Source organism: Monodelphis domestica, chromosome 1, assembly GCF_027887165.1.
Source record: "Monodelphis domestica isolate mMonDom1 chromosome 1, mMonDom1.pri, whole genome shotgun sequence".
Taxonomy (NCBI): domain Eukaryota; kingdom Metazoa; phylum Chordata; class Mammalia; order Didelphimorphia; family Didelphidae; genus Monodelphis; species Monodelphis domestica.
The window spans coordinates 41,716,862-41,743,980 of NC_077227.1; the positions used below are offsets into that span (position 1 = coordinate 41,716,862).

The 27,119-nt window shown below is 37.5% G+C and overlaps 1 protein-coding gene across 5 annotated transcripts in view; it reads left to right on the plus strand.

The window, feature by feature from the left end:
• ERLIN1 (ER lipid raft associated 1) overlaps positions 1-27,119 on the plus strand; it is a 66,533-nt gene that overhangs the window by 7,822 nt on the left and 31,592 nt on the right. For 3 of the 5 annotated variants that reach the window (XM_056797673.1, XM_016428398.2, XM_056797668.1), the window contains 4 exons: positions 12,220-12,266; positions 14,296-14,357; positions 15,729-15,854; positions 17,462-17,535. In XM_056797673.1, coding sequence (XP_056653651.1) covers positions 12,220-12,266; positions 14,296-14,357; positions 15,729-15,854; positions 17,462-17,535 — 309 coding nt within the window. Of the gene's footprint in view, positions 1-12,219; positions 12,267-14,295; positions 14,358-15,726; positions 15,855-17,118; positions 17,221-17,461; positions 17,536-27,119 lie in introns of those variants that run through there. The other 2 variants (XM_056797681.1, XM_056797686.1) reach the window with 2 other exon arrangements.

A 27,119-nucleotide genomic window follows, 5' to 3' on the forward strand; every position in this document is an offset into this window, starting at 1 on the left:
ATTCATGCTAGACCATATTGGTCTCTTTTTATACCCCTTTTTTCCACATCATTTCCTGTCACTCCTCCTTCCCAGAAACCAATGGCAGTCTTTCTATTTGCCTAGCACTGCCCGGGAGGGGGGAGGAGTAGCCTTTGGAGTTGTCACTCTAGTAAATGAATTGTGAATTCTCATACTTAATGGTAAGTAGGGGTACTTTAAGTTCTTGATTTAATTAGCTAAAAATAGAGAAGGTTAGTGTTAATCCTATCTTCCCAATCCCCCTGTGATTCTTTGGAAGACTAGTACCCCTAATGAATCATTTAGCATAACTATCCTCTAAAAATCTTCTAGCTAAAAATGTATACAATATTGTACTTTCTAAGAGGAAACTGTGATAGTTGGAGATAAGAGGGAAATAGGAGAGAGAGAGCAAAACCAGTGTTTACTAGGCAAAAAGCCAATTGGGGGCAATCCCCTTTAGCATAAGAGTTAACATTCAGAATAATTGATTTTAAACCCCCTTCAATTCAATCAATTACATTCCAAAGTTCATTCTGGATCTTCTTATGCAATGTAGGTTTCTTTATGGCACTTTCTTCAAATAGTTCACTTTCTTGATTTAAGGACTTAGTGAGTTTTTTTCCTGAAATTTCTCAAAAAATTTTTAAATCTTGGATTTTATGGAAATTATGCATTGTTAATATGAAATTTGCTCCTCTTAGTAAAAAAAACTTAGTAAGTGCCTACTGTATGCCAGACCCTGTGTTAAGTGCTAGGGATACAAAGAAGAACAATCTCCTTTCAAGATCAAGGAGTACACAGTCTAATGGGGGAAGACAGTCTGTATACAATCTTATATAAATATATAATAGACAGCATAAATTAGAGATAATCTCAGAGGGAAGGTACTGGAATTAAGAGTCATCAGGAGGGATTGGTAGGTGGCTCAGTAATAGAGAGCTTGGCCTAGAGATGGAAGGCATAGTTTCAAATCTGACCTCAAACACTTCCTAATTGTGTGACCATGGGCAAGTCACTTATCCCTAATTGCCTAGTCCTTAGCACTCTTGGAACTGATTCTTAGTATTAATTCTAAGACAAAAGATAAGGTTTAAAAAAGGGATCAGGAAACCCTCTCCTGTAGAAGGTAAGAACTTAGATAGGATTTAAAGGAAACCAGGGAAGTCAATAGTGGATAAGGGGGAGGGGGAGGGAGACAGAGACATGAGATAAGACTTATTTGATCCTGGAGTTAATAGACCTCTTTTGAAGTTTATTGAGTATAGGAGTTACATGGTTAGTCCTGTGCTTTAGGAAGATTAATTTGACAGCTAAATGGAGAATAGACTGAAGTGGGGAGAGACTTGTGACATGCAACCTGTAAAGATAGACAATTAGAGTAATCCAAATGTGAGGTGATAAGAAGTACGGTAATGTAGTGTCAGACAAGAAAAGGGGATGCATGCAAGAGATGTTCAAAGCTAAAACTGTCAAGATTTGACCACAGATTTGATATGGAAGGAGGGAGGATTTGAGGTTGGCACTTAGGTTTTGATCCTGAGTGATTTGAGAGGATTCTGGTATCCTTAACAGAAATAAGGAGGTTAAGAAGAGGGGAGGTTTTCAGTTTGGATATATCAAAATTTAATAGGTCTATGGGGTATTTAGCTTGAGCTACCCAGTAGGCAGTTGGAGATTCGAATGTGAAGCTGAGGAGAAAACTTAGGGTTGGATAAGTAGATTTGAGAATCATTAACATAGATATTATAATTGAATCCATGGGGGCTGATGAAATCAAGTGAAACAGTATATAGGGAAAAGAGAAGAGGACTCAGGACAGAACCCTATGGGACAACCATGGTTATTGGTTGTGATCTAACTGAAGATCCAGCAAAGGAGACTGAGGAGTGTTCAAGATAGGTAGAAAGGAAACCAGGATAGAGTGTTATAAAAACTAAGAGAGGAGTATCAAGGAGATGAAGGTAATTGACAGTGTTAAAAGCTGCAGAAAGGTTAAGAAGTATGTGGATTGAGAAAAGATCACTATAATTTTGGGGAGAACAGTTTAAGTTGAATGATGAAGCCAGACTACAGTTACAAGAGTGAAAGGAAACAAGTGGAAGCACCTGTTCTAGACAGCTTTAGAAAAGTGTTGAGCTACAAAAGGCAGGAGAAAGATGGGAAATAGGTAGTGGGGATGGATAGATCATGTGATGGTTTTTTGAGGATGGAGGAGATATGTATGTGTTTTTTAGACATTAGAGAAGCAGCCAGGAGGCCAGATAAGTAAGATGGATAAGTAAGAGAGTGGGGATGAAAAAGGGAGCAGTCATTTAGAGAAGATGGGATGAAATGGGATTTGTGCATGTAGAGGGTTTGCTCTGGCAAAGAGAAAGGTCCAGATCTTCATGTGAAACAAGTGAAAGAGGAGAGACTGGCCAAAGGCTTCTGAGCTTTAGATGTTAAGTGTCTCTCCATATCCCACATCGTTCTTGTCTATCCAGGTATAGTTCAGATCTTCTTTCTTTTATGAAACTTTTTTTTTGGGATAATTTACCAGCATAAATTGACTTTGTGGTTACACTGACACCAATGTTGGCATTTAATGACATTTCATTCCGAAATGTATTATGTAGTTTCTTGTGTTGGTCTCTATTATGTGACAAGGAAATCACTTTAAAAGACTGATATATATTAATTTAAGGTCGCCAAGGAATTCAGCTATGTAATTCCTAAATGAAAACTCAAGTCAGCAGTCAACCTTTTATGGAGTTTAATTACAAACAGGAGGAAGAAAGGTATTAGAGATAGAGAGAGAGAGGGAGAGAGAAAGGGGAGAGAAGGGAATAGGGCTTAAATACCCCTTCTGTTTAGGCTGGGCCAAAAGGCCCAAGCCCTTAGATAGCTGAGGCAAAGAAAAGAGATCAGTCCCTATCACTCACGTGACCAAAATGGAGAAACAGTCTCAGGGGCCTCCACCTCCAGCTTCCTTCAGAGCAAGCTTCTCAGAGCACAACCTCTCCAACCAACAACAACCTCTAGTCCTCAGACCCCGCTATCTTTAAGGAAACCATCCAAGTTCCCTCCCCTCAGTTCTCACATCTACCAATCACTGTCCATGTCTTCCCTTTGCCAATGGTGGCTCTAGCTTAACCCAGGACCGCCCAGAGGTCTGTGGCTTTGCACATGTCTGTTGAAGGTCATATTCTCAAATAATTAAATCTTGATCCTTTGCTACAGCCCTTCCTAAATACTGTTACCCTGAGTAGGGTGGAGATTGGAATAATTAAATTTTGATCTATGCTGCAGCCCTTCCTAAATCCTGTTACCCTGAGTAGGGTGGAGATTGGAATAATTAAATTTTGATCTATGCTGCAGCCCTTTCCATTGTTCAGCAAAAGGTTTCTGTCCTAAAGTAATCTTAAGAAGGGAGGAGGAGGAACCTCCCTTGTCAATGGGATTCACATTCCAATAGAGTTCCTACTATCAGTATGAAATTTTCCAAGTATGAAATTTCCCAATGGTGAAATTTCCAACATTTATAAGTCTAAGAAATTTTAAGGTTTACAATTACCACATCTTGCATTACCAACAAATTATCTAAACCTTGAGAGGAGGGATACTATACTTGTATTAAGTAACCAAAGCTTCTGAACACATATAAAACATGAAATAAATAATTGTTGAATTGAGATATTATCAGGGAAGTATTGTGGCAAAGGAAAAAGTCAGGAAGCCTGGATTCTGGGCATTGAACTATTGTCTTAGGTATCCTAATTTCCATTTTCTGTAACTAGAAATGTACATTTTGTAATTTGTAAAATGAAATTAAACTGGATTATTTAAAAGTACTAAAGCAATTTAAATATTTAAAAAGTCCTGTTTTACTATAAAATTCTCTGATTTTATTTCGGTGAGCCTCTAAACCAGAAAGTATTCAGTTGATAAAGCCCTTACCTTGTAGGTGTTTGAGATGCAAACCAGGTTTATTAATCTTATCAACAAGCATTTATTACATGTCTGCTATGTGCTAGGCACCATTACTAGGTACTGAGGGATACACAGACAAAAAAATGAAAGTCTTCTGTCTGAGAAATAGCACATAAACAGATAAAGACAAAATATATACAAAGTAAATATAAGGTAATTTTGAAGGTGGTAAAGATCACTATCAGGAAAGTTCTTGTGGTGGTGGTACTTCTCGTGAGCTCAGCTTTTTTTTTAAATTTTATTTAATTAATTGATTTGGAATATTTTCCCATGGTTACAAGATTCATGTTCTTTCCCTCCCTTCCCTCCAACCCCTCCCATACCCGATGCTCAATTCCACTGGATTTTACATGTGTCATTGATCAAGACCTATTGCCATATTATTGATATTTGCACCAGGGTGATCATTTAGAGTCTATATCCCCAATCATATCCCCATCAACCCATGTGATCAAGCAGTTGTCTGTCTTCTGTGTTTCTATTCCCACAGTTCTTCCTCTGGATGTGGATAGCATCTTTCTCATAAGTCCCTCAGAATTGTCCTGGATCATTGCATTGCTGCTAGTAGAGAAGTCTATTACATTTGATTATACCACAGTGTATCTGTCTCTGTGTATAATGTTCTCCTGGTTCTCCTCCTTTTAATCTGCATCAATTCCTGGAGGTCATTCCAGTTCACATGGAATTCCTTTAGTTCATTATTCCTTTTAGCACAAAAGTATTCCATCACCAACAGATACCACAATTTGTTCAGCCATTCCTCAGTCAAAGGGCATCCCCTCATTTTCCAATTTTTGGCCACCACAAAAAGCGCAGCTATGAATACTTTTGTACAAGTCTTTTTCCTTATTATCTCTTTTGGGGGTACAAACCCAGCAGCACTATGGATGAATCAAAGGGCAGACAGTCTTTTATCGCCCTTTGGGCATAGTTCCAAATTGCCATCCAGAATGGTTGGATCAATTCACCACTCCACCAGCAATGCATTAATGTCCCAATTTTGCTATATCCCCTCCAACATTCATTACTTTCCTTTGCTGTCATGTTAGCCAATCTGCTAGGTGTGAGGTTGTACTTCACTACATTGTTATTAGTAGCAAAGTTGATTACAGTTGATTGTCCCATAATGTTTCAGTTACTGTGTACAATGTTCTCCTGGTTTTGCTCATTTCCCTCTGCATCAGTTGATGGAAGTCTTCCCAGTTTTTATAGAAATCAAGCAGTTTATTGTTCCTTTTTGCACAATTCCATCACCACCATATACCACAATTTGTTCAGCCATTCCCCAATTGAGGTACACCCCTGTAGTTTCCAATTTTTTGCCACCACAAAGAATGCAGCTATAAATATTTTTGTACATTAAAAAAAATCTAGGGAGGTCCTAGGTTCAAATCTGGCCTCAGACACTTCCCAGCTGTGTGACCCTGGGCAAGTCACTTGACCCCCATTGCCTAGCCCTTACCACTCTTCTGCCTTGGAGCCAATACACAGTATTGACTCCAAGACGGAAGGTAAGGGTTTTAAAAAAAAAAAATCTCGTTGGGGTACAAACCTAGTAGTATTGTTGGATCAAAGGGCAAGTGCTTTGTGCATAATTCCAAATTGCCTTCCAGAATGGTTGGATCAATTTACAACTCTACCAATAATGCATTAGTGTCACAGTTTTGCCACATCACCTACAACATTTATTATTTTCCTTTACTGTCATATTGGCCAATCTGCTAGGTGTGAGGTAGGCACTTAGAGTTGTTTTGATTTGCATTTCTCTAATTGGGAGGGATTTAGAATACTTTTTCATGTGATTATTGATAGTTTGCATATTATTTTCAATAATACCTTTATCTTTCCATACTTGGAACCTTGAGATTAATTTTTATTCTTCTTCCTTTGCCTCTATGTACCTCAAGTGTCTCTATCATACAATTTTTCTTAGACTTATCCTCTTTCCATAGCTGTTACCCAAATCTAGGCCTTCTTCTCTTTCCATCTCAGTTACTGCTTCCCAACTGATCTGCAAGACTGCAAATAGCTGTAATATTTTCTTAAAATACCCTTTCATTATCACTAATATACCTCATACTTTATTAAATAGGTTTCTGTTGATGCCCTTTTTTTGTATCTCCAAAATTTCATCCGGCCTCCTTTCCCCAGAGAGTCATCCTATATAATAAATAGTTTTTTTTTAGGACAAAAAAAAAAAGATAGAAGAGGAAGAATTCAGTAGAACTGATTAGTACATTGAAAAAGTCTGAAAATGCATGCAATGTCCAATAATTGTGGACCTCTCATCTTTGCAAAGGGATAGGATATGAGAATATATTCTCAACTCTCTTCTTTTGAGCCATGTTTATTCTTCATAATTTTGCAACATTGAGAGTTTTTTTGGTGTGTGTTTCTGTTTACATTGTTGTAGTCACATATATTGTGTTCTTGACTTTGCTTCACTCATGTAGATCTTTTCATGTTTAGTTATATTTATCAAGTTTATAATTTCTTAAAGCAACAATAACATAACATTCCATTACCTTGATGTATAACAGTTTGTTTAATCATTCCCCAATAATTGGGCACTTTATTTCCAGTTCTTAGCTATCACAAAAAAAGGGCTACTATAAATATGTTATTGTATATAGGAACTTCTTATCACTGGCTTCCCTGGAATTTCTGGTCAAAGGGTAAGGACATTTTAGTAACTTTATTTGCTTAATTCAAATTTGCTTTCCAAAATGGTTATACTGCTTTATAGTTCCACCAACAATATTTTGGTATGCCTATCTTTCTACAACTGCTTCAACATGGACTAGTGCCGTCATTTCTCTTTGCTCTTTTTCAAGGTGTGAGGTGAAACTTCACTTCCTAATAAAGGAAATAGTAAATGATTGATTTGTAGCATTCATTCATATGGTTAATAGTTTGCAGTCTTTTGAGTTGTTTGTTCATATCCTTTACTCATTCATCTATTGGACAATTGCTTTTGGTCATATACTACTCTGTTCTTTACCCTGAGCCCTTGAATGTGATACATTTCATGTTCAGAATCACAGGATATCAGTCAGAGTAAATCTGATGCTTTCTAATCCAACCTGTCCCTGAAGAAGAGAAACTTCTCTTTCAGCATACTTAATTGATCATCAGTCCTTTTCCAGTCTATCAATGAGCCCACTTAAGTACCTGCTATATGCCAGGCACTGTGCTAAGCACTTGGTATATAAATAAAGGTGAGAGACAGATCCGATCCTTGAGGAGTTCACAACAACATGGAAGCAACTATGCGCAAGCAAGCTAAAGTCAGGATAAATGAGAGATAATCAATATAGGCAAGGCACGGGAATTTTAGGATATCAGAAAAGATTTCCTATAGAAAGTTGAATTCTACCTGGGACATAAAAGAAGCCAGGGAATCCAGGAAGCAGAGCTGAGGAGGGAAAGCATTCCAGGCATGGGAGGCAGATAGTCAATGAAAGTGCTTGGTGTTGGGTGTCTGGAGTATCTTGTTTGAAGAATAGCAAGGAGGGGAGTGTCATTGGAATGCATAGTGTTTGGTAGTGGGTAAGGTGTAAGAAAACTGGAAAGGTGGTAGGAGACCAGGATGTAATGGATTTTGAATGTGAAATAGGATTTGTATTCCATCCTGGAGTTGATATAAAGAGCCATTGGAGTGAATTTAATTTATTTAATTTTTATCTTTTTTTAATTAACATTTTTTTTCCATGTTTACATGATTCATGTTTTCTCTCTCCCATTATTCCTCCCCCTTCCCAGAGTTGACAAGCAATTCCACTGGGTTATTCATATAATCACTTGAACCCATTTCCATATCATTCATTTTTATAAAAGAATAATCATTTAAAACCAAAATCCTAAATCACTTACCCATATAAATAGTGATAAATCACATGTTTACTTCTGGATTTCTACTCCCACAGTTCTTTCTCTAGAATTGTCCTGGATCATTGCATTGCTTTTATTTTGTTTATTTATTCATTGTTTTTTTTTTAAACCCGTACCTTCTAAGACCTGTCTTAGAATTAATACTATGTATTGGTTCTAAGGCAGAAGAGTGGTAAGGGCTAGGCAATGGGGGGGTCAAGTGACTTGCTAAGAAGTGGCTGAGGCAGGGTTTGAACCCACGACCTCCCATCTCTGGGCCTGGTTCTCAATCCACTGAGCCACCCAGCTGCCCCCCATTCCATTGCTTTTAGTAGCAAAGTCAATCACATTTGATCGTCCGACAGTGTTATAGTCTCTTTGTATCATGTTCTCCTGGTTCACTCTCTTATCAATTCATGTTGGTCTTTCCAGTTCTTTTAGAAATCCATCAATTCATCATGCCTTATAGCACAATAATATTCCATCACCATCATGTACCAGAATTTGTTCAGTTGTTCCTCAATCAAGGGATATTCCCTCATTTTCCAGTTTTTATTTGCTACCACAAAGAGTGCAGCTATAACTATTTTTGTATAAACAGGTCCTTGCCCAGCTTTTTTTTTTTATGTTTTTGAGATATAAACTCAGTAGTGGTATTGCTGGATCAAAGGGCATGCATTCTTTTAAAGCCCTTGAGAGAGAGAGAGAAATTAAATTACTTCAGCCATTCCCCAGATGATGGCCATCCTCTCAATTGCAAATTCTTTGCCACTATAAGAAGAGCTGCTATAAATATTTTTGTACAAGTAGGCTCTTTTCCCTTTTCATTATCTCTTTGGGATACAGACTGAAATAGAATAGGTAAACTGAGTTATATTATTTCTTATTGAAATGGAGAAAGGTAAACTGAGGGAAACTGTTTCTTATTGCAATGACTGCTCCACACAGGGGAACTGCTCTGGGGAATGCTCTAGATAGATACTGGGGATTACTCTGGGGTTTGCCTACTGATCCCTACTGATGGCTGATGGATCAGTATATCTTTTTAACCTCCTCCCCACCTTCACTCCCTCCCTTCTCCAACCCTCTCCACCCAGTTCTTCTTGAAGCCTTTGGCTTTTTCCTCCTCCTCTGAGTGAACTATAAAGATACTCTTTTCCTTTCTTTTTCAAGTCAAGGGGTTTATTGGAATAATAGGATGGGAAACTGAAGTGAGAGGAATGAAGATGTCCCTAATCGAGAATGCCTGTGGGATTGTTGAGTACAGTCAGACTAAGGGTGCCACTTGAAATAGAATAGGTAAACTGAGGGGAAACTGTTACTTCTTGAAATAGAGAATGTAAACTGGGAGGAAACTGTTTCTTCTTGCAAACTGGGAGGAAACTGTTTCTTCTTACAAGTTGCATTTTTTTTCTAATAAAAGGGGAGATTGTGGTAGAGGCATGGAGAGAGAGAGAATTTGTAAACCAAGATGCAAGAAACTGGGGATCTAACCTGCCTGTCAATCAAGGAGTTTCCATAACGGAATGTTCCCAGGAGTTGGCAGTTGAGCTGACCAGGGGGAGGGGACTTGACTTGGAGTCACTCTCTCTGGAGGTTGGAAGCTGGCTGAAAGACCCTTGTGGGGCTGACTGATCAAGGGAAAACCTCTGTTCTCTTGGAGATTTGACTGATCAAGAGTTGGAGAAAAGCCAGGCTGAAGGAGAGACTTTGAACTTTTTTTTTCCTCTGGGGTTGAGGCTGAGAAAGGAGACAAGCCAGGCTGAAGGAGAGATTTTGAACTTTGTTTCTCTCTGGGGTTAAGTAAGCTGAGAGACCTTGCTGATTTTTTGAAGAAGATTTTGAAAAGCTGTTATCCTCCATCTCCCTAACTGTCTTAGAGTCACAGTTTGTGACTGGACTACTTCCTCAAACTCTCCTAAAATTCTCCTTGTAGTTTAGGGAAATCCTCAACCCTCTTACCTCAGTTTCCCATCCTGTTATCACAATAAACCCCTTATCTGAGAAAGAAAATTAGAGTATTTTATAGTCCACTCAGGGGGGAGGGAGGAAGCCAAAGGTTTCCAGAAGAGGGTGGTTAAGGGAGAGGGTGAGGGAGAAAGGAGGTTAGGAAATAGATTGATCAGTAGGGATCAGTAGGCAAACCCCAGAGCAGTTCCCTTGTGTACCAGCATCTCTGTGTGGGCAGCATCCCTTAGCATTTCTCATTTCTCCTTCCATTTCAAGTAAGCAGTTTCAGGTTCCTGTAGCAGCTCTCTAGTCACAAGCCAGAGGACAGCAGTCATTGCAAGAAGAAGAAACAGTTTCCCCTCAGTTTACATTCTCTATTTCAAGAAGTAATAGTTTCTCTCAGTTTACCTTATTCTATTTCAAGACCCCATTGTGGTATTATTACAGGATCAAAGAGTATGCCCAATTTTATGACCCTTTAGGTTTTATTCCAAATTACCCTCCAGAAGTGAGTCAGTCAGTTCACAACTCCACCAGCAATGCGTTAGTGACCCAATTTCACCATATCCCCTCCAACATTTATCAATTTCCTTTACTGTCCTATTGGCCAATCTGTTAGGTGTGATATGGTACCTCAGAGTTGTTTTCATTTCTCTAATCAAGAATGATTTAGAATGTTTTTATATGGTTATTGATAGCTTTGATTTCTTCATCTGAAATTGTTTGTTCATATCCCTTGATCATTTCTCAATTAGGGAATGGCTTGTATTCTTATAAATTTAACTTAATTCTCTATATATTTGAGAAATTAGATTTTTTTTTAGAGTACATTTTCCCCAGTTTGTTGTTTCCTTTCTAATCTTGGTGACTGGTTTTATTTGTACAAAAGCTTTTTATTTTAACATAATCAAAATGATTCATTTTATATCTTAAGCTATCTCTTATTTGGCCATAAATTCTTCCCTTCTCCATAGATCTTCTAGGTAAACTGTTCTATGTTCTCCTAATTTACTTATAGTATCACTCTTTATATATAAATCATACACCCATTTTAACCTTATCTTAGTATAAGACATGAGATATTGGTCTGAGTTTCTGCCATGCTGTTTTCCAATTTTCCCACCAGTTTTTGTTAAGCAGCGAGTTCTTATTCCAAAAGCTGGAATCTTTGGGTTTATCAAACACTCGGTTGCTAAGGTTATTTACAGAATCCCTCTATGTTGTGTATTTAATATTGATTTATTTATCATTTCTATTTCTTAGCCAGTACCAGACTATTTTGATGATTATTGTTTTATAGTACAGTTGAGATCTGCTACTGGCCTAGTTACTTTAGAGAAGATGGAATGATCAAGGGGCCCCATTGATAATTTCCCTTGAAGGGGACAACTTTATTGTCTGGGATGACAATAAATCTATTGAGAAATGACTAAATGAGAAATTACTAAAATTAGATCAATGTTATAGGAATGTAGATAAAGGGAGAATACTTAGTTAACCATTTAAGTTACTCAGGAGTTTCTTTATAGTTCAGTTCAAGTCAGCAAACATTAAGTGCCTATGGTGTACAGGCATTAATGCCAGATTGTCTTGCTTTCAAAAAATAGAAACTAAACAATCCTTGCCTAGACAGAGCTAATATTGTACTAAGAGATACAACATTTACACAAATAATTATAGTACAAGAAAAATTGAGGGAGAAAGCACTAACAACTAGAGGAGTCAAAGAAGGCTTCATGGAGGAGAAGAAATCTGAACTGACCTTTAATGGAAGAAAGGATTCTGAAAGCTAGAGAGAATAGCAACTAGTTGTCCGATTTAGCTGCAATGTGGAATTCAAGAAGTTAGTATAAAAGAAGTTTGGAAAGTTAGTGTACCCTCCTTTCACACAGAGTAAGAATCTAAGGGTTCAGATACCCAATGCCACAGATGTATCTGTGTTCCTTGGCCTAGCGTACTGTCCCTATAGGTGAGCCACATAGCCACACATTCTTAGTTGGAGCCAGAGGGAGCACTGGTTTTTCTTGAGATGTTGTGGTTATCTTCTTAGCATCTATTCCCTGTCAGCTCTTCCTTGATGCTATTCAGATTGCTGCCATGATGATTTTAAATCAGTACTTGGGAAGATCTGTGATTACTGAGGGCAAAGCGTTCTTTTTGCTGATGTTCCACCTTAGAATCCCAGTAAAACTGAAGAGAGATCTTTTGAGAATGACGGTGGCCCACAAAATCATAACTGATGCTAACCTGGGGATTATCTTAATAAGCCCCCAGCATACATTGGCAAATGACATGGTAAAGGAGCCCTTTCTTCCCCTTTTATCTCAGGAACTGTGCTTTGTACCCTGCAAAGCTTGATTTTGGAGCATGTATTTCTTTGGGGATCACATTCATATATTTTGACTATTGATTTTTTCCCCTCTCTAGACAACACTACAAACTGATGAAGTTAAAAATGTACCCTGTGGAACAAGGTAAGCTTTCCCTGTGCCTACTTTTAGTTGTCATTTGTTATAGAGGAGATTCCTCTTCACACATCTGGGGATTGCTTAGAATACTTTCAAATACACTTGTGACAAGCTTAGAGATATATTTGAACTTGGTATTCCAGCGGAGACTTGTGTGTAAACAGAACCTTTACATAATTCCCTTAACATCATTAACATCTGGTCTCAAATACCATTGAACTAAAGAGAATTCCTGAGAAAATTTCAATAACACAGTAGAACTTTGTTAAATGTACAAACAATTTGAAGGGGCACTTTTATGTATTAATATACCATAAGGATGCAAAGGAGGGAAAAACAATTCTGGGCCCAAAGTATGTGTAGAATTAAATCAGCATATTGAATTGTGCTAAGAAAAGAATATAATCTATAAAACCTCAGACACTAAATTCAAGTAGATTAATAAGTACAATTAGGCACCTAGAAAGTTTTTGGATCTGTAAAGGGAAATAATTGTCTGTGAAGATTGTAGACCCTTTTTGTTTCTTGTGTTACTCATATTTTCCTTTTTAGGTAATTGGGGGTTAAGTGACTGGGTCACCCAGCTAGGAAATGTCTGAGACCAGATTTAAACCCAGGACCTTCTATCTGACTCTCAAACCACTGAACCATCTAGCTGCCCCCTACCCTCTCCCCCCGATTAGTCATATTTTCTGTATTTTTAATGGATTTTTTTAAGAGTTTATTTGAATAATTTCTTGGAAGGGTCACTTATTTCTATTGATTTTCAATAGAATTAAAGTTGATTATCTCAATTAACCATGTTAAACGAGTCTTACTTTTCATGAGGGATAGTTTCCTAATTATAGACTACATTACCTATCTTTCTAGTCACCTTAGAGAGGGATACTTACTGTCAATCTTCATTATTCAAAGATTTGTATTTGTGAATTCACCTTCTGGCCAAAATTTATAATCCCAAAATCAATATTCCTGGTACTTTCGTGGCCATTTGTTGACACGTGCAGCATGGTAAAAAATCAGAATTGCCTAATGTACATATTTCTAGCTGAACAAGGTGACACACTTGCTTTCTTGTTTCAGCTCATACTATAAACAATCATCCTTTTTGCCATTTATTTAATGCCATGTTTTTTGTATTTTTATGTTTTGATGATTTTGCTGTTTAAAATGGTTCCCAAGGGTTGTGATGAAGTACTATCTAGCATGTTCCTAAGCCCAAGAAGTCTGTGATATGTCTTTCAGAGTAAATACATGTGTTAGATAACTGTGAGTGCTGCTGGATTTTAATTCAATGTTAACTCCAATAATATGAGTGTATCTAGAAAAAAGAAGAGGAAATTCACTGATCTGTAGATGAATTTTAGAAACTGCTAAAGTAAATGTTGTGGGGGCAGCTGGGTGGCTCAGTGGATTAATAGCCAGGCCTAGAGATGAGAGGTCCTAGGTTCAAATCTGACCTCAGACATTTCCTAGTTGTGTGACTTAACCCCCATTGCCTAGCCCTTACCACTCTTCTGCTTTAGAACCAATACATAGTATTAATTCTAAAACAGAAGGTAAGGGTTTAAAAAAATAAAGTAAATGTTGTGATCAGAAGCTTGCAAGAACCTAACCTTGTATTTCCCTAAGGACTACAGGTTCAGTATTCTTAATTCAGGATTCATTGTGTAAATCTTGAAATCTCTCAGTAGGGAATTTGTTCCAATTAAGAATTCCCCGATGGGGAAATTTATATATATATATAATTTATGACTTTATAGAACATCATTACTTTAAATGATGAGAATTGACTGTATGTACTTTAATCACAAGAAAAACCAAAATGAAGGAGGATAGAGCAATGCAAATATATCCTCACTGCTGATAAGGTCATCTTAAGATGTAAAGGACTGAATGTTTAAAAAATTATTTTTTCATCTTGCTGACACAATTCAATGTATGGAATATATTTGAGCCAAATGGTTTGCACAACTTTCCTAACAGCCAGGTATCTTATAGTTATTCACTTTTCATTTCCCTTTTTTTCCCATAGTGGTGGGGTCATGATCTATATTGACCGAATTGAAGTTGTTAATATGTTGGCTCCTTTTGCAGGTATTGTGCTCTTCCCTTCTATTATTGCTATTGTCAGAATCAAAGTATAAATAATTGATATTTAGGAATGTTGTTACTAATCTTAAGGTATGTGTGATACTGTTAGAGATGATTTCATGAAATTTATTTTGAGGACATTATAATCTTACCCAAATCTAACCTTTCCCCTTAATTATTTGCAAATCCAAGAAGAGTAGGTATAGGGGATAGAAACCATCTTATTTATAGTACTCAGGGTTTAAGGATTATAGAATCATAGTTTTAAAGGTGGAATAGATTATCAAAGTCATCTGTTTCAACCTCATTTATAGGAAATTGAGTCCCTTAGAAGTTAAGCATAAATAAAAAAAATAAAAAGACCTTGTTCAAGGTCACACAGATAAGAAACAGACAGAGCTGGATTGAAACTCAGATCTTAGGGCAGTTAGGTGGCTCAGGGGATATAGAGCCAGGTCTTGAGATGGAAGATCCTGGGTTCAGAATTGGCCTCAGATACTCCCTAGCTGTGTGACCTTGGGCAAATCACTTAACCTCAATTGCCTAGGTCTTACTGCTCTTCTGGCTTGGAAGTGCTACTTAGTATTAATTCCAAGACAGATGGTAAGAATTTAAAAAATAGAAAGAAAGAAACTCAGGTCCTTTAACTCCAAATATAGACCTTTCCCCATTACATCACAGTATCTTCCAAAGGCAAAGGAATGCTTATCATGATGATAAGCAAATCCTTCAATTTTTAGACCTTCTGGGACTAAGGATATGGGGGAAAGGCTATAGTTGTCATCCCCCATCTGAGTGGCACGTTTGAGAAGGGTCTCAGCCCTCTATCACCTCTGTTTGAACTGATCCTACAAAACCTTTTTCCTCATTAAGGAATGAGATTTGGGACCAGAGAGGGAGCCTCTGGAAGGCTCCCATCTTCAGGCTGAGAGATCTGAAGAATAGTAAAATTACCTTGTCCTTCCTGCCAATAATTCACCAAATCTGATGCTAGCAAAGGGCATTATGGGCTCTGGCCCTATTTGCTCCATCTTATCTTTCTGAGACATACCCCTTCTCTATGCATCCACTGCCTCTCTGCATCAAAGTCTCCATGTTTCTTGTTTTTATTGATTTTGCTTTCTTAGAAAAAGAAAAACCAAAGCAAAACCAAAAGTATGTATTTATGTAGCTATTATGCTTGAAAATGACCTAATTTTGCCTATTGATTTGTTCTCCCAAAGAGTTTTGGTGTATGCCCTATAAGTTTGAAAACTCAGATTTAGGTAGAAGCTGCATTCTTGATTGAATCCATAAAGAATCAATGAGGTTCTTTGATTTTTCTTTGGCACTGAGTATTATTTTGGAAGATTGTCCGCTGTTCTTTTCTTTCAGTATTTGATATCGTGAGGAACTACACTGCAGATTATGATAAGACTTTAATCTTCAATAAAATACACCATGAATTGAACCAGTTTTGCAGTGCCCACACTCTTCAGGAAGTTTACATTGAATTGTTTGGTGAGTGCTCTCCTCCCCCTCCTTCATTTTGAACAATACCTGCTGTGCTAATTTTACAGATACTTCTGAAGTAAAAATTTATTAACTTTTATTGAGAGCATTTTTCTTACACTTATGATAAAATAACTGTTTTTGTCTTTTAAAGTATTTTTTACTGTTAAATTGCCATAAATGGTTAACATGATTTGAGCTTAGAGTCTTTATTTTAAGTTTAGAATTTAAATGCTTTGAGAGAAAGTAATTTTAAGAACAGATGCTGTTTTCTTAAACTCGTATAATTAACTAGGGGTTGGGTAAATTTTATCTTCTTATAGATTCTTATATAGTTTGACCTCTCTTTTGAATAAAACAGATCTCTGGGAGTCAGCAGGGCTACTTATTTTACAGTCTCTGATTTGAATATATGAATGTTCTGGAAGGTTGAGTAGAATGTTTTCTTTTGATAAACTAGGTCATTAAAGTGAGGATTTACTTCTCGTTTTCCTGAAACCTCCAAATCATTTTGTGGCTGGAGAAAGTTGGTAGCAAAACCTTCCATTAGTGAAGGATGTCTGTCTACCAAGTAGATCATTGAGAATTGAGGTCTATCAGTTGATAACCTACTGGTTAGGGCTCTGTGGGTTAGAACTTACAGGTTGGGGAAATTTGGTCTGTCCAGGTTGGTTGTGTCACTTGTTAATCTAATATTGGTGAAACACACTAAAATGGTAATAGATAACACATGGGTTGAACTTTTGGCGAGCCTTTAAAATATGTGTGTGTGTGTGTGTGTGTGTGTGTGTGTGTGTGTGTGTGTGTGTATATATATATATATATATAATTTTTATTTTATTTGTTTAAAAATATTTTTCCATGGTTACATGATTCATATTCTCTGCCTTCCCTCTTCCCTCCTGGGGGTACAAGAAATTCCACTGGGTTATAAATATATTATCACTCAATCTATTTCCATATTATTCTTTTTTGTAAGAGTAACTCTTTGGAGAGCCTTTTTAAAGATTTTTCCTATGCACCTGTATCCAGACTCAAAATAAGTCTGAGAGTGGTAGAAAATAATATGTTATTATGTCTTGTGTAAAAGAGAATATTGTTATTAGATTAATCTAAAGATCAACTTGATATAGATTTTTATGTAATAGTGTTCATATTAGTGTAATTTATGATTTTATAGATGAAAGACTTACATTCTCCAATGACTGAGTAATTTTGAGCAGTTTATTTAACTTCCTTGATGTGATCATCTCTGCCCCTTTTCGCACCACAGGAAAAGAGATATAATAAACATAGAATCATAGATTTAGGTCCAGAACCATCTCTTCCCACTCTCTCATTTCACAGATGAAGCTGCTGAAGTCTAGAGAGTTAGGTAAGTGGCTTCCCCACCATCACTGATCACTAAGTTAGCAGAGCCAGGATTGGAAGCTGGATCCAATGATCCTATGCTCTTTTGTTTCATAATACTACTTCTTTTAAGGAGAATTTTGAGCTTCACAAAAGACAATAACTATAAAGTCCAAGATTGATCACAATCGTTTTTGTTTAAATTTGAGTAGAATAGCATGTTTTATGTGTTACCACACCTGCTGTTTTCTTGCTTCCAAAAATAGATCAGATAGATGAAAACTTGAAGCAGGCCCTACAGAAAGATCTGAACATCATGGCCCCCGGTCTCACTATACAGGTAGGCCCGATGTGCTTGGGAATATTTTTTTATTTTTATAAAATTTAATTTAATTCCAAGATATAGCAATAACAAAGTACAAATATTTCTACCAACCTCCAGGGGGGCATCCTCTCCCCTATGCCACCTCAGCTTCTGGGAAGAGTAAGTTCAATATCATTCTGTTCTTAAATATTATTAGTCCTACTAAGTTCCCACACAGGATGGGTCCTTGTCTCATCTACTGCTGGATTGGGGTCCCAAAGATCTCTCCCAGAGGTCATTCTGTACTCCTCAAAGTACTGATTCTGGACTCTGTGTCGATGACTGCAAAACTGAACTCTGGAACTTGTTGATACCAAAGAGCCTCTTGAGAAGATTTTTGAAGAATTTGAGATTCTTAATTTGTCTCCTTTATTCAACAAATTTAATTCAAGAGTAGTAATGAAATGTTCGGTCTCCCTAATAAAGCTATTAATGTGTTTATAGCTTTATATTTAAAAATTATTATTGTTTACTTTAACTACCATCTATCCCTTTCGAGGACTTTTGAAAGAAAAAATATAAGCAAGCTGAATCATATTAAATCAAGTCTGTACTCACATTACTTTCCTAGAGGGTTCCATTAATTTCAGTTCAGTCCAGCATCTGGAACTTATAAAAACAATTATATGCCTTGAAGTAATACTCATTCATTGGGACTATATACCCTAATTATTAGAAAGACCTCTCTGTTTAAAGATATTTAATAATATTACAACCCGTCTGACAATTAGAACACATATTGATGCAGTGCAATTAAAAATGATAAATATGAACAATCTCAAAAAATTTCAAAAGATTTGTATGAAGTCTGTGCAAAAGAAGTGGGACCAGTTGAGCAAATGCACACTCACATCCACCCATGGATTATGACTATGTAAAATGAAGAGATGTATACAAATGTGGAGACAAATGAATAGTGGAAAAAAGAATAGGGTGGAATGGGGAGAAATCACTATCATGTTACAGATGTTTGTATGGTAGGATTTACTTAAAAAGTACAGTTTGTTTTTATTGTTGCTTAATGTCATTTCCACAAGAAACTATTTTAAACAAAAACCACATGAAATGTTTATTGACTGTCCTATATATAAGCCAAGGAATGTACTAGGTTTTTGCTTTCAGGAAGCTTATATTCTAGTTGGAAAGATGACATAAAGATCTAAAGATAAATTCCAATAAAAAGTTAAATAACAGGTCTCAACAACAATAGATGATTTGACAAGGCCTGAAACACCAAGAACATCATACAGACTGTCATTACTGTGAATGCTCAAACTGGAGAGAGGTGCTTTAACCTGGAGCAGTTGTGGGGGACTTTATGGAGGTGGGATTTAAGATAAGTCTTTGTGAATAGGAGCATGCAGATGGACTAGAAAGACTTGGAGCAAGAGGATTCTGGATAGGTCAGTCTATGTAGAACCATGAAGGCTAGAAAATCTCTGTCTTGTGGAGAGAAGGTAGGATTCATGTCAGAAGAGCTCTGATTGAAACACCAATTGGACTGCTTACTCATCACCTTGTCACTGTGAAGGAGGGACTTCACTTCTGCATAGCTTAGCTTCTTCCATCATAAAGTGAAGGGAGTGTGATGCTCTCTAAGGCACCCCTTGCACCTCTTTATCCTTGAGTCCTAGGCATTCTGGCTCAATATATTTATATGTCTATATATCTACATATAGACATATAGATATAAGTAGGTATGTTCCAGGAAGCAGTGGAAGATAATCTAGCAGAGAAGGTTGAGACAAGTTTGTAGAAGGCAGTTCATACCATTTTGGAAAGCTGTCTTTGTTAGGAACTATATTCTTAAAGCTGAGCTAGAATCTGCCTTCTTGAGGCTAAACAAAACAAATTAATTTTACCGTAACAGTCTAGCTTTAGTTATTTGAAGATTGTTGTCACTGTTTCCTCTTGTCTGAACATCTCTAGTTTTTTTATTACTTGATCCTCAAATGACATGCTTTCATATGGAAGTGTTTTGAGTGGATTAATTGTGTTATTATTGGGAAATTAGTTTGGCTATGTTGTGTAGGATGAATGTTAGCAGAAAGAAAAAGATTAAAGGCAAGAGAGGCCTGTGAGACTATTGTAATAGCCCAAGCAGAGATCTCAACTGGAGTAAGCAGGTGACATGCCCAGATTTATGGACAGCTGCATGGAGGATGTACTGACATGGGGTGAAAGGGAAGAAAAGAGACCAGATAGAACACTATTCAGTGGCCTAGTCAAGAGGGTTCTAACTGTGAGTAGAGAGGAGGGGGACTTAGATGAGAGATTTTAGGTAGGTAGAAATGACAACATTTGATGATTGGATGTGTGGGGTGAGGGAGAAAGGAAGGGGACAGTCAAGGATGACATTAAGGTTTGGGCTTTGTGAATAGGGCAGGGTATGGGATGTGATGGTGCTTAGGGAACAGATAATGAGTCTTGTTTTGGACATGTTGAATTTGAGAAATATGAGAAACTGATAGGTGGTATTAGAATGACTTGTCTCCAAGAAGTACAATGTAATGTTCTTTTTTTTTTTTGGCGGGGGGGGGGGGGGGGGTGGAGGGAAGAGAGAGAGGGAAGGAGTGAGGGAGAGAGGAGGGGGGCAGGGAGAAAAGAGAAGAAGGATAAGATGAAAGAGGGAATTGGAGGGATTATGAGAATCAGTATAAAGGTTTTTTTGGCCAACCTTACAAAATCAGAGATTCTTTTTTTTTTTTTTTAAGGAAACAGGGTTCAATCAATAACCATTTATTAAGCACTTATGTTCTAGGTCAAAAATCTTAAAATTTTGTGTGTCATGGACACCTAGCTTTTAAATACATAAATTCATCACAAATGAAACCAATTATACTGAAATACAGTTATCAAAATACAAAAAAAAATTTATAAGACCCCTAGTCAAAAACAAAAAAGTTCTTGCCCTCAAAGAGTTTACAGCCTATTTTGGAGAAAGCATGTATACACAAAACAGCTGATTTTAATAAACTAGTAGCTAGAGGTAGAAAGAAATCAGGTGGCACTTGAACTAAATCTTAAAGGAAATTAGTATTTCTAAGAGGCAGAGGGGAAGAAGGTATGCATTCCAGGCAAGGGGGACCACCAGGACAAGGACCCAGAAACGACAGGTAGAGGGCCTCAGGTAAGGTAAAACAGATGTGAAGGGGAGCAGGGAGGTTGGAAAAGGGACGCTGGGACTGGGTTGTGAATGGTTTTTAATGCCCAACAGATTAGACTTTATATTCAATCCTAAAGGTGACCGTTAAGTCTGGAATTTACTAGGAAGGAGAGTAATATTGTCAGTAACTGGGACAGCTGCAAAGAAGATGCAAGGAGCCTGGTGGCAGGCAGAAGGCTCCCCCAGTACAAAAATATAAAACAAAACCAAAAAAAATTAAAAAAAAAAAGGGTTTTTTTTTGTTTGTTTGTTTTGTTTCACGGACTCCTTTGGCATCCTAGTGCAAGATCTCTGTCATATTATTAGGATAATATTTTCACTTGCAAAAAATTATCAGAATAATGTTAAGTGAAAAATAAAATGTATAGATTATAAAGGAAACTAGTTATCAAAATATATATTTTTAAAACCAAATTCTCATTCCATCACTACCCAAGGTAAGAATCTGTGCCCTAAACACTGTTTTATATCATGGACTTTTCATTCTAATGCCTTTGCTGTGTTGGATAACTCCTTTTGGACAATTAGTAAAAACCACTATCCAGAGAAGACTCATCAAGAATGATCATCAGTTAACATCTTCAGAAAAGAGGCTAAATCTTTAACTTAGCTCTGACCACTACAAACTCATATAGCATGTAGATTTAGGAAGACTTCAGTTTAGATTCATCCTTAGAGTCTCATAAGCTGTGTGAACCCTGTCAAATTATCTAACCTCTGTATGCCTCAGTTTCCTTATTTGTAAAATGGGGATGATAACAACCTGTCTCCTAGGGTTGTTGTAAAGATCAAATGAAATAATATTTGAAAAGTACTTCACAAACCTTAAAGCACTATATAAATGCTAGCTATTATAATTAAAATATATTTGAGCAATTGGAAAGGGCTATGTAATGATGTAATGAGACTGTTTTAATGAGGGAAAAGAAGCTTCATGTCCTCAAAGGGTATGTAGAGGGTTAAATAAGAGCAATAAAGGTTCTGGGAAGAAACTGGGTTTGTTCTGGAATGAGTGTTAGAAAGGAGGAAGAAGGAGGGAGGGCTGAAGCGTTAATGTGCTTTTACTCATCAGATTGGGGTGAGTGAGAAAATAAGGGGAAAGAAACATGTAGGAAGGGTTGAGAGCACTGGGCTTGTGATGAACCTTAACTGCTCTGAAATGAGGAAAGCAAGTTTGGGCACACACAATTGGAGTGGTGGTGGCAGGGTGGCGTTTCATGTAGAGAGAGAACAAATTCAACAGGAAAATAAGGAGGGGTGGTTAGGAGGTAGGATGATATCAGAAAGGAACTTGTTGCTGCCAAAACAAACTTCTTAATCAATTAGAAGTAAAGATAAAAGAGGAGGGAGATCTGGAAACCTAGAAGGGTACCTGTCACTTAAGGAATGGATGAACAAATTGTGGCATGTGAATGTAATGAAATATTACTATTCCATAGGAACCAACAAGAAAGATGATTTCATAGAGGCCAGGGTAGTATGAACTGACCTTTAGTAAAATGAGCAGAACCAGAAGAACAGTTTATACAAGAACAGTATCACAAAAGAAAAACACTTAGAAAGACTTAAGAACTCTGCTCAGTGCACTGACCAGCCATAACTCCAAAGAAGTGATGGTCTCAAGATGAAGAAAGAGACATACATTTTTGGATGTGGCCCCTGCGTGGATTTCTTTTCCCTGACTATGCTTATTTATGAGAGTTGTTTTTTCCCTTTCTCCTGGTTTTTAATTGGGGAAAATGGTTTTTAGTAAAAGTGAAAGGCAGGGAGCCTGGCAACCAACAGTAATGCTAAAAACAAAGTTACATGTATCCAAAGAATATGCACTGAAGGTATTTCATGTTCTTATTGTTTAGGTGCCATACCTCCTAGATCCTGGAGATTACTGATAGTTGAAAAATCTCATGCCCTGGTCATTTAATTGTGGAAAATCTGCTTGCAGTTCTTACTGTGATCGTTATCCTTTCATTTTTGTGTTCTCTTTAGATTTACAATGATTTCGATACTGGTTGGTGTTTTCTTTGACTTAACTCTTCTCTCTAGCTTTAGTTTCTGAAATGGGACAGGCTCCACCTGCTAATGTACTTTGGGTATAATGCTGGCTCTGCTGGGTTTGTGCACTGACTTCTGCCTCTAGGAACTAGATTCCTCGTTGGAACTTTGAGGTTCAGGGTACTGGATCTTCAGGACTCTTTGACTTTTCAGAACATATTTTCAGGAACCTACAAACCTCTGAATCTGGGCTTTTCTCCCCCATTAGATTATGAGCTCTTTATGTCTATTGGTTCTTGAATCTTCAGGACTTAGCACAGTGCTCAGCACTAGTCAGTGCTTAATAAATGTTTATTGACTGACTTCTCTTTCTGAGTACTAAAGTGGCATATTGGTTGCTACCCATTGCACTACTCTCTAGCACTTCCATGGTCCTCACCCTAGTGCTTTGTGACTACACTGAGATTTTTTTAGGGGAGCCCTCTTCTTTTGTTACCTCTGGATACTGAGTCCTGCACATGTCCTTGGCCATCATTGGGTATGCCTGGAGGCTACCATTTGCTAACAACAAGCTTTGATTGTTGGTCCTTCTTCTGCTATCGGCCTTGTGCTTCTGGCTGTCTTTTGGGGGCAGTTGTGTGTGGGAAAAATCACTAGTTTCTTGTTGGTTTTCTTGATCATTATTCTGTCTGTTATGAGTTCTGGAGCTAGATTGCTTCTCTCCTTTCAAGCAGCTTTTTCAGTGGAAGTGCCCCACTACAGGATGCTGAAGTTCAGAAAGGCTGAGGAACTTCTGTCCATATTTACTTACTTAGCTGTTGTCAGAATTGGGATTAATCCCCACTTTTTCCTGCTTCCAAATCAGTGCTGAACTATGCCTTGTTGACTCATAGTTGTATTACATAAATATACCTTGGGGGGGGGGGGCACAAGAAGCAGAGGGGATTAGGAAGGATCTCCTGCAGGGAGAGGGCCTGAGCTTGTAAGAAGGAATAGAAAAGTTGTGGTGGAGAGGAAAGGACATGCCAGGCATGGGGGATACCTGTGTCAGAATATAGAAGTGGGGAATTTGTAATGTTATCTGTGAGGGGCAGCAAATAGCTAGACATCGCCAAACTGTAGAGTGCATAAAAGTGTGCCAATGTGTAGGGTTTTATGTGCAAGTCAGAGGAGATTGTATTTGGTCCTAGAGACAATGTGGAGCCACTGGAGTTTATTGAGCAGGAGTATGACATGATCAGACATGGACTTTATGAATATTACTTCCACAGTTGTGTGAAAGGTGAATTGGAAGAGAGAGAGATGATACAGGAAAGACAAATTGGAGTACTGCCATACTGAACTACTGCAGGTGATTATTTGTGAATGAGGATGATGATGGTTCTACTAGTATTTAGAAAGGGATGGATGTGAGTGATATTGTGGAGGTAGAATTGATAGGACTTGGCAGCTGTATTGCATATTGGTGTGGAGGAGGGTGAAAAGTCAAGATAACTGTGGTTGTGAACCTGGGTAAATAGTAGGAGGGTGCTATTCTGGGGGGGAGGGAGGTAAATGAGGTATAGAGTTGAATTTTGGGGGAAAGAGAATGAGACATTTTGGACATATTGAATTTGAGATGCCTATATTATATCCACATTGAAATTTCCAATTGGTATTTGGTGATATTAGACTGAAGTTCAGGCTAGAGAGTAAGAATTTGCATCTATCCTGTGAGTCATCCGAATAGGGATAATGAAATCCTTAGGGGCTAATGAGTTCACCAGGAGAGAGTATAGAGAAAAGAAGGCCTACAGGGAGGAGGCCGGACAGGGATGAAAATCCAGCAGGGGAGCTTGAGGTGGGGGTACAATGTGAATGAAGAGAATAGCAGGATCCTGAGAGAGGAGAGGTTGGTGAACTGGTTAAGAGAGGTCAAGGAAAAGAACTGAAATAATTATGACAAATCAAGAGATATTGGTAACTTTCATTTGAGAAGTGAATGAGAAGAGAGGAAGTAGCAGCAGTGATAGACATTTTTTCTAGAAATTTTACTGCAAAAAGAAGGGAGGAGAGAAATAGAATGGTAGCTGGTGGGTTTTGCTAGGGTTAAATCAAGGTATTTTTGTTTGTTTTTTAAGAAACAGGGGACCTGGGTATATTTTTAGGCAACTGAGGAGTCATTGGATAAGGCGAGATTGAAGATTAGCAAAAGAGAGTGGTTGGAATTAAAAGTACAAGTAGAAAGGTTAATGTTGGCAAGAAAGTAGACCTGAAAAAGACCTTTAGTATCTTGGGGAGGTCCTTCATGGATCATTTCTGGAATGACTCAGATAAGAATTAGGTGGAGATAAGAAGGCATGAAAGAGGTAGGGTGTCTTAGTGTCAGGTAACAAACATTAGAATTTAATAAGTGCCTTCTTTCTGCCAGCTCTGTGCTAAATGCTGGAGAGACTGGGGAAAGGCCAGAAACTTTTTTTTTTTTAAGTTCCCTCACTGGGAGTTTGTTACACCAATGAATTTACAGATTTGAATTAAAAAGTTATAATAAGGTTTCAGTAGTAGTGGAGGGAGTACACAATTTGGAATTGTGGCTCCAGTAGAGTAAATATGATAGCCAGAGCTGGAGTTCCTATAGAAACAGAATGGTAGGATGTTTTGCAGTTTGTTTAAAAGCACTAGAATTTGATTAGCATCTAAAGATTTAATGGTTTTTTTGTGGTGGTTAAAGCAAGGGGGTGTCATTTAGAAACTAACAGTTTGTCCTTTGGTCTAAAATTGTCTCTTTAAGAGAATTGAAACTTTCTTCATTTTTATATTGGTTTAGCAATGAAAGACCTTTTCTGCTTTCAAGTACTTGATAGGTCAGAGCCCTAAAAGTGATAGTTTCTGGGTAAACTGATCTTTGTTTATCTGAGGACATTGTGCTCAGAAGAAATGGGGAGAATGGCTACAAGTTTTGTCACATGGTCTGCACGCTGTGTAAAACTGGAGAATGTATAGGAGGTGATGTTCTTAGCCGTTATAAGTTAGATCATAACAAATGATCAGTGATCAATGAAAAGGCATTTATTAAGGGTGAACAAGCACTGTGGTAAGCATTGGGGATACAGATAGAAAAGCCAGATACTCCATGGTGGCAAGGAACTGTCATAAAAATTTAGCTGCATGGTTCATGAGAAAGCCCCAGAATCCCATGAGTGCACAGTGGTGAATCTGGTAAAAGCCTTGAGAATCCTTGGATTATGTCAGTGAGGTCAGATATTAGTGCTGGGGGTATTCAGGGGCATATAGGCAGGGCATGTGGCAATTTCTGCTGGTTCTCCAGCTCTTTTTTTTTTTTTTTTTTTAATCCTTACCTTCTGTCTTAGAATCAGTACTGTGTATTGGCTCCAAGGCAGGCAGGGCTTGGCAATGGGGTTTAAGTGGCTTGTCCAGGGTCACACAGCTGGGAAGTGTCTGAAGCCAGATTTGAATTTAGGACCTCTCATCTCTAGGTCTGGCTCTCAATCCACTGAGCCACCCAGCTGCTCTAGCTCTTAGTGACATTCAGCTCTCCAAACCACCTTAAGCATTCAAACAGCCCAGATGAATTCTGGCATAGTCTAGGTCCAGAGGAAGAAAGGCAAGGGAGGGAAAAGTAACCCTATTTGTGACATGTCTTGCTACTGCTAGACCATCATAGATGGGTTATCTTTCAGTCACTTAGCTTTACAACTGTGAACCATGGTACCGATTGGGGAAAAGGGAAGTACATTTGTTCATTGTCAAATCTTTATATTTATATTTATATTTGCATTAAATGACCAGCATTTCTTTGGACTAATAGTAATAGTTATATATCAACCAAAGTCCAGTCTTTATCTGTAGTATTTTGAAACTTTATTAAGGTAGCAAGAAAGTCAATTAATTAGAAATCTGTACTATTTTATAGCAAAAGTAGGAAACTTTGTTTTTCACTAATGCTCCCTCACAACTGCTTGACCTTAATTTAAGATAGAAGAAAGCTTTCTTGCTTTTATCCTGGCTGAATAGGTATATCCTTCATGTTTGTTGGTCAGACAAAGTTATTTATGCAATAATGTCATTAATACATTATTCTTTTACATATATATATATATATATATATGTGTGTGTGTATATATATATATATATATAATTCCTTTGATTCCAAGGCACAAATTGGGTGGTTGGTGACATTAGTACTTGAAAGTGCTGGTAGCATTTACTTCTTTGACTACTTATTATTGCCATGTCACTTATTGTCTTTTTCAGTATGATCATTGTCATTTGAAATTAAGTGCTGCTGGTAATGTTCTTTTGCCTAACTTTCCACGTTTGTTAAACCGATTAACAGTGCTTGGTAGGGTGTGTCTGTATAGTTTTCTAGTGGACTCTCCTTTTTCCTATTGCTAGGTGTCAG